This window comes from Pelophylax lessonae (genome assembly GCF_965119305.1).
Source record: "Pelophylax lessonae genome assembly, chromosome: 11".
Classification (NCBI taxonomy): domain Eukaryota; kingdom Metazoa; phylum Chordata; class Amphibia; order Anura; family Ranidae; genus Pelophylax; species Pelophylax lessonae.
In genome coordinates, this window is record NC_138778.1 from 87,602,422 (window position 1) to 87,616,655 (window position 14,234).

Sequence of the window (14,234 nt, forward strand, 5' to 3'; positions counted from 1 at the left end):
TGTGATCCTTCTATATAGGATCACAGGTCTCTATGGTCATTCCAAGCCCCGCCCCCATACAGTTAGAATCACTCCCCTAGGCTCATATTTAACCCCTTGATCACCCACAGTGTTAACCCCTTCCCTGCCAGTGTCATTATTACAGTAACAGAGCATATTGATTACTGTAGTAATGTCACGTGTCCCCCCAAAAGTGTCAAAAATGTAAGTTAGGGGTCCGATCTGTCCGCCGCAATGTCGCAGTCCCGCATAAAATCGCAGATCGCCACCATTACTAGTAAAAAAAAAAACAATAAAGATGACATAAATCTTTCCCGTAGTTAGTAGACACGATAACTTTTGTGCAAACCAATCAAAATACGCTTAATGCGATTTTTTTGTTACCAAAAATATGTAGCAGAAAACAAATTGGCCTAGTTAAATGTTAAAAAGTTTTGATTTTTAAATGTTTTTTTGGGGAATTTTATATAGCAGAAAGTGTCGCTCTTTTTTTGTTTACAGCACAAAAATTAAAATTGCACAGATGATCAAATACCACTAAAAGAAAGCTCTATTTGTGGGGGAAAAGGACATCAATTTTATTTGGGTACAGCGTCTCACGACCGTTAAAGTTGTCCGTTAAAGTAACCTAGTGCCGAATCACAAAAAATGGCCTGGTCATTAAGGGGGAAAATCTCCCGGTCCAGAAGTGGTTAACAGGCTGCCATGCGGTGACAGCACAGAACACCTGTCACTCCAAGCCAATAAACATACATTGTACAGGCATCTGTGTGAATGAGCCCTTAACATGTGCATATTATGCCCTAAGATAATGAAGCTAGAGCAAAATTCCCTCTGCAAATAAATTGATACTTTGTGGAAACAAATCATTTAAAATAGGAATCTTACTTATGAATACTGGAGCAGAAAAAATGTGGGTTTCTGTAGTAATAAACAAATCAGTAATTGGGTTGTATCCTCTAATTTACTTTGAATGCAGGAATAAAAAATGTGTGGTTATTACAAAAGTTAAATTTTCATGGTCCAGCTCACACTAACTATACAAGGACCTAAAGGTTTCATATAAAACAAATGAGCTGAAATGATGTGATGTGATACAGCTGGGAGAGGTGGAGGATTTAAAAGATACGAAGTCTGAGTGAAGCCTCGGCATCTAGAGAAGCAAAGAAAACAATTATGCAGCAGGTTGTGATGGACAAACCAGGGCCAAAGCCTGTGATCTCTTGTCCCACTATAGGATGCAAGGCAACATTCAGAAAAAAACTGAGATTGCAAGAACATCTGGTTAAACATACTGGACTGGTAAGGCTATGCATAGGATGCTAATGAGTAAAAAGGCTTATGTTTAGGATTTTAAGTATCATTTCCCCCCCCCCCCCCCCCCCCAGTCCTGGATAGTCTCAGAAATGTACCCTACAGTCAGTGTGTATTTATTATACTCTAACCAATCCTGTGTTCAAGGACTTTATAAAAGTACATGTTCTGTTCTTGCTAGCCACAATTTCCTAGTGGCTTTTGGGACACTTGCAGGTTGAAGTATGGGAGTTACTGTGTTTTTTGCAAGTTCTCTGGCCGGCTGTTCTCCTCCCTCCTTGCCATGGAAGTTGCCTAGCACAAGTGACTGTGTATGCATGGTGTTCTGGCAGTCACCTTCAAATATTTTAATTGATTATTTGCAGTCCTATGCACTGTAAGGATTGGGCCACAGAAAATAAATTGGAACCCCTGTCGGGTTTTTGTTTCCGCTCTATCCAGAATTTATTTGGGGGGGGGGGGGGAAATTACATGTTCGCTAATCTTTAATCTGTAGCTGGTGAACCCTGACCACTTTTGGCTTAAGCGGTAACCTGTGTTTGGGATAAACTCCACACTGATGAATGCATATTCTTTAACACATTAATTGTCCTTGCTTCTGCTGGAGGGAGAGGAATACTGGCTTGTGAAAGTGGCTGCCACCAATGTGAACTATCCTGAGAGCAATGGGTCATGCATATAACTTGGTACAGCAACACTAAATTGTGCTCCACTACATTCTGTCCTAAATGTAATTTGTAAACTAATCTTTAGCTAGTCAAGATTTCATAGGGATATATAGCATACTTGCCAACTGTCCCTTTTGGATATATAGCATACTTGTCAACTGTCCCTTTTGGATATATAGCATACTTGCCAACTGTCCCTTTTTTTTTTTTTTTTTTTTTTTCCTGGGACAGTCCCTGCAAATAGGTGCCTGTCCCAGGTAATTTATGTTGTCCCTGGAAGCGCTTGTTAATCCGGCTGCCCATAAATGTTACGCAGAAGTAGTGCAGCTGAATGGGAGACTTATTCCAACTCTGCTACTGTGGCCTTAAGTTTGAAATTCCCTTTTTAATTTCCTGTAATTCTCTCTATATTGAGTAGACTCTATAATCTGATAAGTAGGCGAGATTAATTATGCAGAGTGGGTGGAGCTTCATGGAAGTGGGTGTGGTAATTGATAGCTGTGCTGCAAAGTGTCCCTGGGGTTTTTTTTTTTTTTTTTAGTTGGCAACTATGAGATTATATATATATATATATATATATATATATATATATATATATATATTTGACCCTGGATTTGCATGACTAGCCCCCAACTCTTCTGTTCACTATCTGCCAGTTTTTAAAGGCAGTGCGGCTGTGTCTTATACAGAGCTCTGTGTATAAATGAACTACCAAGTCCCAATATTCTTGCCGGCTTGTAGTTCTGAATTAACTAACCCAATGTAGGGCATAAAGTACATGGTTTACTTTAATGCCCTGCTCCTCACAGCACACACTTTCCTTTCTTTTGCTCACTGCCTCTCTGTTGTGCTCCTGGGAACAAGGAGGGGAAGCCCTGCTCCGGCTGGATCTATATATGGCTTGGGATTCTCTGCTGTCACTATTTAACTGCACTGGGCCATTTGCTAGGTGCCATTACTATACCACTAGACTAGCGGAAGGAGTGGCCCATAAGGGGCAAAGGATTAAACCCTAATTCTCTATTTGCTTCCTTTTTTTTATCTGTTTAATATACTATTGAGAAATGTTGTATGTCAAAGTGCAAAACTTGATCTCATTAATTTCTGTGGTTATCCTGAACTATGAAATAATTTATTAATTTTGCTGTAGATTTGAGTAGGTGTATTTTGGCAAAAAAAAAACACTGGGCAAAGGGGATACCCTGTTGGTGTAATTCAGCGTGTTAGACCCTTTTTAGCATTCTTTCACTCCTTTGCATGGCAGCTGTTGGTGCTGGTGACCGATCCATGTACCTGTTTGAACAGGTACAGGAATTTTGTCAAATGGAGGACTGGGTGGCACTGAGGCTGGAGTATCCATTCTGCAAATACTCCATCCTCTGTGCGTGTTCAGTCAGCTCTGCTGCCAACAGTCCCATTGCAAGAGATCCCTGTCTAGCTGCTGGCTGGCAGGGTTGTTGGCTGACCTCTCAAAAAAATGGATGCCAGTCCGCATCTCTGCCCCCTTTTTTACTTCCAGTTGTCAGGGGATCCCCTAGCTGAATTATGGGCCCTGTGTGGGAAGCTGTCAATTTTAATAAAAGTAAAATTCACCTTGTGAAAATAATAATAAATGCACATATAATTTTTCTTTTGTTAAAACAAGTGCATTTAAAGTGGGAGCTTTTTTTTTCCCCTCTCCATATACGGTGTCCATTGATTTTTGGTGTAATATCGGAGGTATAAACAGCCTCAGCTGCACAGAATGGAGAGGAATGGCTCTGTACAGAGCTTCCTATTCATTAACAAAATGAAGTATAGTGAACGGTTTACTATGCTTTGGTTATGATTGGACACAGGAGCAATTGGTACTACTGACCACTGACCATTCAGAAAAGGAGGGGCTAATAAAGGGTACCTCCTTTGCAGCAGCTGGTGGGAAAGCTGGCAGTGGGGGAGGGGGGAGCACATGGGCCCTGGGGGTAGCAGGATATGGGATGTAGCTGCTGAATGCCTGTGGGAGGGAAAGAAGTAGGCTTTCAGGGGCTGCAGGGGGAAAATAGGGAGTATTAGTCCTTCTATATAGCACATCTGCTGCCCCCCCCCCCCCCCCCATCCAGGTAACATGGGAGCCACATAGGTCCCCTGGGGCTGGGTTGCAAATGAGACCCCCCCCCCCTATAGTAAGACCCTGCTGAGCACTCGGGGTCTCTCTGTATGTCTATTCAGAGTTGATCTTAATTAACACCAATTTACATATTTACTAAAACTTGAGGAACGGCTTTGAATCTGTCAGTCAGAGTTTTTGTAAAAAAGGCAGTTTTGGTGCACATGGCAAAGCTTTACAAAATGGTCACAAGGCCTTCCTGACTGGGCATGAGCTTTCTTGACACCAAAAAGTGTCAACTTGTTTATCTTCAAATATGTAATTGTAAAAAGGTCAGATCTAAACATGTAGACCCTTTACAAAATAATTGAGTGGGGGACAAAAGACAAAAGCCACATTTTATTTATTAACCACTTTAACTCCGTTCACATTGCTGCTACTGCAGCAATGTGGCTCGTTATCGTCCAGCGACGTAGACCTACGTCGCTGGACTCCGCCCCTTGTGGGCGGCGCACGCGCGCTGGAGGTTTGCTCCCGCTGTGTTCAGTCACAGCGGGAGTCGGGCCAGGGGAGAAGCGGCGGCGATCGCCGCTGCTCTTCCCCCAATCGTCAGGGAATCGAGTCTGGAGATCCACCCGCTTGTGTAAACAGAGCGGGCGGATCTCCTAAGTGACAGGCAGGGACAGATAGCATGGTTCAGCATAGCTGAACATCCGATCTGTCCCTGACTCACTCAGTCACCTCCCCCCACACGCGTTAGTAAGCACCAGGCATACATTAACCCCTCCCTCTCCAATAAAATTAACCCCTTCCCTGCCAGTGTCATTTTTACAGTAGCAGTGCATATTTATAGCACTGATTACTGCACTAATGTCACTGGTACCCCCAAAAGTGTCAATAAATGTCAGTCAAGGGTCCGATCTGTCTGCCGCAATGTCGTAGTCCTGCAAAAAAAATCGCAGATCGCCGCTATTACGCGTTAAGAAAAAAAACACCAAAAAATGACATCTTTCCCTTAGTTAGTAAACGCAATAACTTTTGCGCAAACCAATCAAAATACGCTTATTGTGATTTATTTTTTTTTTATTTTTTTTTTTTTTTACCAAACAGGTAGCAAAAAACAAATTGCCCAAAAATTTAAAAAAAATTTTGATTTTTACATTTTTTTTTGGGGAGGAATTTCATATAAAAAAAAATGTTAAAATATTATTTTTTTCAAAATAAACGAGTTTTTTTTTTTTTGTTTGTTTATAGCGCAAAAAGTAAAAATTGCACAGGTGATCAAATACCACCAAAAGAAAGCTCTGTTTGTGGGAAAAAAAAGGACTTGCATTTCGTTTGGGTACGGTGCCGCACGACCGCGCAATTACATAGAAACATAGAATGTGTCGGCAGATAAGAACCATTTGGCCCATCTAGTCTGCCCAATGTATCTGAATTCTATGAATAGTCCCTGGCCCTATCTTATATGAAGGATAGCCTTATGCCTATCCCATGCATGCTTAAACTCCTTCACTGTATTTGCAGCTGCCACTTCTGCAGGAAGGTTATTCCATGCATCCACTACTCTCTCAGTAAAGTAATACTTCTTCGTATTACTTTTAAACCTTTGCCCCTCTAATTTAAAACTGTGTCCTCTTGTGGTAGTTTTTCTTCTTTTAAATATGCTCTCCTCCTTTACCGAGTTGATCCCTTTATGTATTTAAAAGTTTCTATCATATCCCCTCTGTCTCTTCTTTCTTCCAAGCTATACATGTTAAGGTCCTTTAACCTTTCCTGGTAAGTTTTTTCCTGCAATCCATGTACTAGTTTAGTAGCTCTTCTCTGAACTCTCTCTAGAGTATCTATATCCTTCTGGAGATATGGCCTCCAGTACTGCGCACAATACTCCAAGTGAGGTCTCACCAGTGTTCTGTACAGCGGCATAAGCACTTCTCTTTCTACTGCTTATACCTCTCCCTATACATCCAAGCATTCTGCTGGCATTTCGTGCTGCTCTATTACATTGTCTTCCCACCTTTAAGTCTTCTGAAATAATTACTCCTAAATCCCTTTCCTCAGATACTGAGGTCAGGACTGTGTCAAATATTCTATATTCTGCCCTTGGGTTTTTATGCCCCAGGTGCATTATCTTGCACTTATCCACATTACATTTCAGTTGCCAGAGTTCTGACCATTCTTCTAGTTATTGTCAGTTAAAGTCGCACAGCGCCGAATCGCAAAAAGTGGCCTGGACGTTAGACAGCAAAATCCTCCGGTGGTAAAGTGGTTAAATACACTTTTTTTTTTTTTTCTCTATACAAAAGCATGGGGAGCTTGTCCATAATGGAAATATTGACACCGCACCAAATGAACTACTGGTTCAAAATTGATATGGTCCAGAAATATTTAGACAGAATAAAGGTGAAAAAAGCACCTGAAGTGGAAGGGGTACAGATGATGATGATGCTGCTTTGCTTCAGCCTGGACCTGTGATCACCGCTGCTACAGTGCACTGTTGCTATACAGTGTGCACTGCTCCTGCACCAGCACACTAGAAGATGTACATTCCACCCAACCATCTTCGTTTTTGGTCATTGTGGGTTTTTGTATGGATGTCCTCCCCCCTGGGGGGGGGGGGGTCTGCTTGTCGCGTACCTTGTCAGAGGCCGAAGTGCTGATTGGGGCTTCCCTTGCTGGTAAGTGCATACTTGGCATACTACTTCCCTAAATGTGGTAACAGGTAGTGCTATGCTCAGAAGCAGGGTGTCCAGCTGCAACAGGCTGAGGTGATGCAGAGATGGCCGCTGACAAGCGGGAGGCACTGCTGGGCAGGAGTCCCTCAGGATGAGAAGTCATGCACTTAAGGTCAATCAGGAGGAAACCACAAGCACGGTCAGGAGTAAGCCAGGGTCGTACACTGGTAATCGGACAGTAGCGGGGTCAAGCACGGAGCAACGGGCAGAAGGGGGGGGGGGGGGGGTCACTGGAACAAGCCAAGGGTCAAAGACAGGAATAGAGACAAAACCGGTCAAAGGCAAGCGGGGTCAGTAACCAGAGATCCAATATTATCAGAACAGGAACACACGGGGGAGCTGAAGATCCAGCAACTAATGGCTCATGCTGCTGGCTTTAAATGGGCCACTGGGCACCAGTATCTGTCATGTATTGCGTGCGCATGGGTCTTCACAGCCATTCTTGCACATTGGCAAATTTCTAGTTCGCCAATCTTGGATTTTGTTGGGCATTTGCAGATATGCTAATCTTTCTACAAACCGTTCTGACACTGCTACAGTGAGGCTGAGATGACTGCTTTCAGCCTTAAGCCCCGTACACACGTACCGAATGTCAGCCGAACGATCGGCCGTCTTTTGTCCGGTGCTGTCCTGTCGGCTGAAGACTGCACATGAATTTTGTCGGCCAACAGCCGACTGCAGAAGTGATGTCATGTGATGGTTAACTTTCCATTTTTTTTTTTTTTTTTCTTCTGAGCATGCCCAGTCTTGCTAATCGGCTGTTTGTCGGCCGAATTCTGTACTGACTGGCGAACAATCGGCCGTTCTGGTGTTGGCCAACAAATTTTAATGCCTGCACACCCGATTCTGTTCGGCCGAAAATGCGCGGTCGGAAGCATCATACTAACAAGCCTACAATCGGTCGGCAGCCGAATATTTACGGCCGACAATCGCTACGTGTGTACGGGGCTTTAGTTTGGATAGGTGCTCTGTTGGTATTGGGTGTTTGGTCTTTGGTCACCTCTGGGTGTTGTGTTCTCTGAGGCAGTGGTTGACACAGGTTTATTTAATCGGGTTCGATTGTGACTAGGTTTGTCTCTAGGTCCAAGCTGCAGTTAAGGCTAAGGGCCCCCCCAGTTCAAAGAAAGTACCCTTTCTGCAAAAATCCCCTCAGATTCATGGCCAAAACCTCTGTGCAAATCTCTTGCATGTTAGTTAAAGATGAATCTTCAACTGTGTATGTATATTATACAGTACAGACAAAGTTTGGACACGCCTTCTCATTCAAAGAGTTTTCTTTATTTTCATGACTATGAAAATTGTAGATTCACACTGAAGGCATCAAAAACTATGAATTAACACATGTGGAATTGTATACATAACAAAGTGTGAAACAACTGAAATCTGTCATATTCTAGGTTCTTCAAAGTAGCCACCTTTTTTACTTTGATTACTGCTTTGCACACTCTTGGCATTCTCTTGATGAGCTTCAAGAGGTAGTCCCCTGAAATGGTCTTCCAACAGTCTTGAAGGAGTTCCCAGAGATGCTTAGCACTTGTTGGCCCTTTTGCCTTCACTCTGCAGTCCGGCTCACCCCAAACCATCTCGATTGGGTTATGGTTCGGCGACTGTGGAGGCCAGGTCATCTGGCGCAGCACCCCATCACTCTCCTTCTTGGTAAAATAGCCCTTACACAGCCTGGAGGTGTTTTTGGGGGTCATTGTCCTGTTGCAAAATAAATGATGGTCCAACTAAACGCAAACCGGATGGAATAGCATGCCGCTGCAAGATGCTGTGGTAGCCATGCTGGTTCAGTATGCCTTCAATTTTGAATAAATCCCCAACAGTGTCACCAGCAAAGCACCTCCACATCACACCTCCTGCATGCTTCACGGTGGGAACCAGGCATGTAGAGTCCATCCGTTCACCTTTTTTGCGTTGCACAAAGACACGGTGGTTGGAACCAAAGCACAGATTTCCACTGGTCTAATGTCCATTCCTTGTGTTCTTTAGCCCAAACAAGTCTCTTCTGCCACTCGTTTTCCTGTACTTGGCTGCTTTTTTTCTTGCCATAATACAAATTCTAACCAGGGCCGTCTTTATTCTTGATTGGACCCTGGACAAAAATATTCTTGGGCCCTCTTGAATCCACTTATCAACTATTTGGGGGCTCAAGGGGCAGCTGCTTTGGGCCCCACAACAATGACTAGACCCGGGGCAGCTGCCCCTTTTGCCCTGTGTTAAAGACAGCCCTTATTCTAAAGCCCTGTACACACGTAGCGATTGTCGGCCGAACAATCCGCCGTCTTTTGTCCGGTGCTGTCCTGTCGGTTGAAAAGTGCTAAAGACTGCACACGAATTTTGTCGGCCAACTGAGCATGCCCAGTCTTGCTCATCTGCTGTTTGTCGGCCAAATTCTGTACTGACTGAGGAACAATCGGCCGTTCTGGTGTTGGCCAACAAATTTTAAAGCCTGCACACCAGATTCTGTTCGGCCGAAAAAAGTCGCTGTCGGAAGCCTCATACTAACAAGCCGACAATCGGACGTTGGCCGAATATTTACAGCCAACAATCGCTACGTGTGTACGGGCCTTAACAGTCTATTCAGTAGGACTATCAGCTGTGTATCCACCTGACTTCTGCACAACAACTGATGGTCCCAACCCCATTTATAAGGCAAGAAATCACACTTATTAAACCTGACGGGGCACAAGTGAAAACCATTTCAGGTGACTACCTCTTGAAGTGTGACTCTTAGTCATGAAAATAAAGAAAACTCTTTGAATGAGATGGTGTGTCCAAACTTTTGGTATGTATGATATATAATGTATAATTTTCTCTGTTAAAAAGTTTAACGGACACACCTTAAGCATGTCCACTCCTTTCTTTTTTTTTTTTTTTTTTTTTTTTTTTTGTTTAAAAAAAAAAAAAAAAAAAATCCAGCAACCCAGACACTCTGAGCACACTGTCCAGTTCCCTGGTGTCAACAAAGTCTGCTGAGGCTAGTGACTCTGAGGAAGAGGGGGGAAAGTACTCTACTTTCCAACCAATGATGAGGAAGAGTGTCAGAAGAACATCCAGATATGGTCTCCTTGGAGGAAGTGGCGTAGCCTATCCGCTTAAAGCAATCTATAATACCCTCAAGTCCAGGAGGAGAACAAATTCAGCTCTCCATACATGACAATGTACCAAGGTCTGGATGAACCCAAACGCATGGTATTTCTAGTCCATTTCATAAGGCTATTTTAGAAAGGAATGGAAAGATCCAGAGAGGGGTCCTTTCTTCTTTAAAAACCCTTAGAATATTCCCTTTTTAAAGAGAATGCTCTGCCCCCACCAGCGGTACCCTCTACAAGTGTGGAAACACTGGGGGGTACTGAAAAACAGGGTGAGGAATGTGATAGTACACCTTCAGGCTCCCAAGGGGAGTCGGAAGCAGATGGGGTGGATGTTGAGTCCACTAGAGCTTCTTGGTATGTATTAACCCTTGAAGAGGTAGAAGATCTGTTGGGAGCAATCCACACCACCATAGGAATTCAGGAGAAGACTGTCTCCTTATGACCAAATGTACCGGGATTTAGGTGAGTAAAGAGGGGCCTTCCTGTACATGAAGTCCTGGTGGAAGCAGTTAAATGGCAAGATCCTGAGTCTTTCTTTTCCAGAGCCCTGAAAAGGTTTCCATTTTTCTGAAAAGAACATGTCGGTGTAGAACAAGACACCAAAACTAGATGCGGTCTTCTCTCGGGTCTCGAGACAGACCTAGCCTATGAGGACATGGGCTCTTCCTGATTCCCATGGATAAAATAATGGGTTCTCTCCAAGCATGGGATTCCTCTTTGGGGAATCTTAAACCTGCCATGGCTATGACGGTTGTTGCCTGCATTCTGGAGTATTGGTTAAACCATATTAAAGCACACATTGAGGCTGGCACCTCGGGATACTATTTTGTCTCCCCCCCCCCCCCCACTCCTTTGGGGCGGGGCTTATATTGCAGACGCTTCAGCCAAATCCATACACATGTCCACTAGATCTTCAGCCCCTGCCAATCCAGCAAGAAGGGCTCTTTGGCTCAAGACTTGGTAGGGAAATGGAAGGTCCAAGACTAAACTGTGGGATTCCCTTTACAGGAGACCAGGCCTGGAAACAGTCTTTGAGCAGACAGGAAGAAGGCCTTTCCTGTTGAGCGAGAACCTTTCAAAAATATTACCCTTAGCGAAACGTCTCTGCCCTGAAGAGGTCCAGGCATTACTCTCCCCCCCCCCCCCCCCCCCCCTCCTGAACAGCCCAAAAAATCTCAATGACTAGCTGTCCATGGTGGGAGGAAGACTGGGGACCTTACTCCCATAGTGGGACATTACATCCAGTCCATTCCTTCTGGGCAGGGCATCATAGGAGGCTATAATTTGGAATTTTCAAGCTCTCCCCTCCATGCAGGCTGTTTGTCGCCGAACTACCAAAATGCCAGAAGAGTGCTTCGGCCCCACTCTCCTCCCTGAAGGAGCTGGAGGAACGGGGTCGTGCGGAAAGTACCACCATAGGAGTTAAGCTGGATACACACTATACAACTTGTTGGTAGATTTCCATTAGATTTGCCTTCCACTCTGTAGTGCAAGGGCCTGCCTGGTTACATTCAAACTGAAAGTGTTTAGGTCTGACCTCATATAAGGTTTTGGTAAGTCTAAAGGAAAAAAATCGAAAGAAAATTGTATAGTGTGTATACAGCTTTAGGTGGAGGGTTCTATTCCCATGTCTTTGTGGTGCGGACACCTTCAGACATGTACAGACTTATCCTGAACCTAAAGCCCTTAAATCTCTTGATTGCTTACAAAAGATTCAGGATGGATTCGATCTTCTCCATCAGAGCTATCCTTCCAAACTGCTTCATGGCCTCGATGGCCCTCAGACGCCTGCCTGCATATTCCCATATCGGAAGGGTGTCAAAACTTTCCCTGGTTGGCCAGAAGGACGAGAGGGGGCACGATACACTTACAATTTCCTGGATGATCTGCTCCTGTTTGCCCCTTCTCAGGAACAGCTGTCCAGGGACCTTCTGGTGGCAAGGCGATTCTTGGAGAGCCTGGGGTGGCTCTTAAATCTGGAGGTCACCTTTCTGGGCTACAAATAAGATTCGACACTTCAAAAGGTCTGTCTTACTTTAGAAAAGAGCCAGAAGATAGACAGTTATGAGCCTTTTACAAAGCAATCAATGTATACCAATAAGCCATGTCGGCACTGAGGTGGCTGATGGCCGCAATTCCAGTGGTACAGTTGGCGGGTCTTCACCTCTGCCCTTTACAACTGTGCATTTCTGAAGGTATGGGACCATACCCAAGGCTCTCTGGAGTCCTTAGTGTGCGTACCAACATGGGTAAAGGGATCCCTTTGTTGATGGAGAAAGACCTGTCTCAGGGTCTCTCTTGTGTCCCAACAGTATCCAGTGTCGTCACTACAGACGGAAATGGCACAGGGTGGGGCGCACACTAGGACTTCCAACTGATGCAGGGATTCTGGAAGAGCGAAGCAATCTTCAAATTGGAGAGACCTAAGAGCAGTAGAGCTGGTTCTCTCAGCCTTCTATACAGAACTACAGGGACACAAGGTGCAAGTCCACTCAGACAATTCTGCAGCAGTTGCTTTTATCAACCGACAAGAGGGAAACGAGGAGCAAGTCTCTGGGCTCTGGCAGAAAGCTATGTATTTACATGTATAAGGGTATACATAGCCTTTAAAATGTCTTATGCCATGTCCCACGAGACTTCCTTTCACCTTTTTTCTCTTCCTTTCACTTTTTTTTTTTTTTTTTTTTTTTTCTAATAATATTCTAATATTTACAGATGTACCTAGGGGTTACAACTAGCTTGATATCTAGCAGAGCTCTGTTAAATGTTGGCTATCCTTAGTATGGACAAAGTGTAACTGTATATTGCTAATTACAAAGGACACAATTTGTTTTTTGGCACAGAAACCCTTTCGGTGCGACAAGCTGGGATGTGGGAAGGAATTTATCCGAAAATCCAAACTACACGATCACTTGCTAAAGCATCAGGGTGTGAAGAAGTATATGTAAGTCAGATACCAGACCCTCTTTCTGTGCAATAGTAAATGTGCCATCAATGGCTCTAATGGCATGAATCACCACTTTTTTTTTTTTTTCTCCCCCCCAGTTGCTCAGCTGCTGAATGTCGAGCAGCCTTTGTAACTAAACAGAAATTGAAACCTCATCAACAACATAAACATGGAAAAATTGCCCCCCTAAAGGTGTGTATGAACGGTATGTCTGAGAAATTTAACATGAGATTGCCTTGAGCGACAAACGGTCTATTCAACTCAAGGCAGCTGGTACAGAATATAAATACTTTGCTAGACTTTCACAATATCATTAGGCCAAGGGTGTTTAATACATAGATGTTGACCTGAGTGCAGTATGATAAAGATGCAGTCTGTAGTATTTGTATCAAGACTCAAATGGAGACACAACCCTGTTTGTTGGTTTTTTTTTTTCCGTTTAATGTGAACTGATCAATATAGAAAAACATTAGGAGAGGCTGCACACCCTGAATAAATGGCAGAGAATTTGGGCTAGATCCCCCAGGGTTTTTAGCAGCAAGTAAACTAATTGTGCAATCAAATGTAGTGTTAAGATTTGTCTGCTGCAATGTTGTAAAAGAAAAAATTTGATTTGCTTTTTCAAATTTTTGACACTTTTCGGGGACCTGTGACACCAATACAGTAATCGGTGCTAAAAAAAAAGCAATGTTCCTGTGTAAATGGCAGGGAATGGGTTAAGTGTGCTCCTAGGGAGTGCTTTCTAACTGGGGGTGTGGAGGCACTAGCGCAGTGATGGCGAACCTTGGCACTGCAGATGTGTTGGAACTAAATTTCACGTGTTCATGCACTCTACAGTGTAGGTGAGAATCATGGGAAATGTAGTGCCAACCTCAGAGGGTGGTATAACCGGGTGTCCCTTCCTCTTTCCTATAAAAGCTGTCACGGCGGGAGGTGTGTGTATATCTTATCTAGCTTGTATATCTTATCTATCTTATCTATCTCTGTCATAGGGTTTCCCTTAACCACTTTAATACAGGGGCACTTTCATCGCCCCCAGACCAATTTTCTAGCTTTCAGTGCTCAGTGGCATCTATGGGAAATCATGGTCAGCTTGGCATGGCACTGCTTAAACTAGAAGGAACAGGGATGCAAAACTTGAGCACTGAGGACACCCAAGACTACAACATAGTGGATAGCCATGCCTGTACACTACACTAAACTAACTACCTGCCTAATCTCTGTTATAACACACTGTACATGGCTGCCGTGTAAAGCAGCAGCCTTGTATAGTGTAGGGCGTGGAATTAGCCCCTGAGCCATGATTTGGCCAATCATGGCTCTGATAGGACACTGTTGTGATTGGCCAAAGTATACATGTTATGTGCATGTTTTGGACAATTATCA

The 14,234-nt window shown here is 43.9% G+C and overlaps 1 protein-coding gene across 1 annotated transcript in view; it reads left to right on the forward strand.

Moving 5' to 3' along the window:
- Positions 1 to 1,176: 1,176 nt before the first annotated feature.
- Positions 1,177 to 14,234, forward strand: part of LOC309567384 (P43 5S RNA-binding protein-like) — a gene marked incomplete at both ends in the record, with an annotated part of 130,500 nt that continues 117,442 nt past the window's right edge. Inside the window, 3 exon segments of the mRNA XM_082272791.1 lie at positions 1,177 to 1,302; positions 12,745 to 12,845; positions 12,947 to 13,040. Coding sequence (XP_082128917.1) covers positions 1,177 to 1,302; positions 12,745 to 12,845; positions 12,947 to 13,040 — 321 coding nt within the window.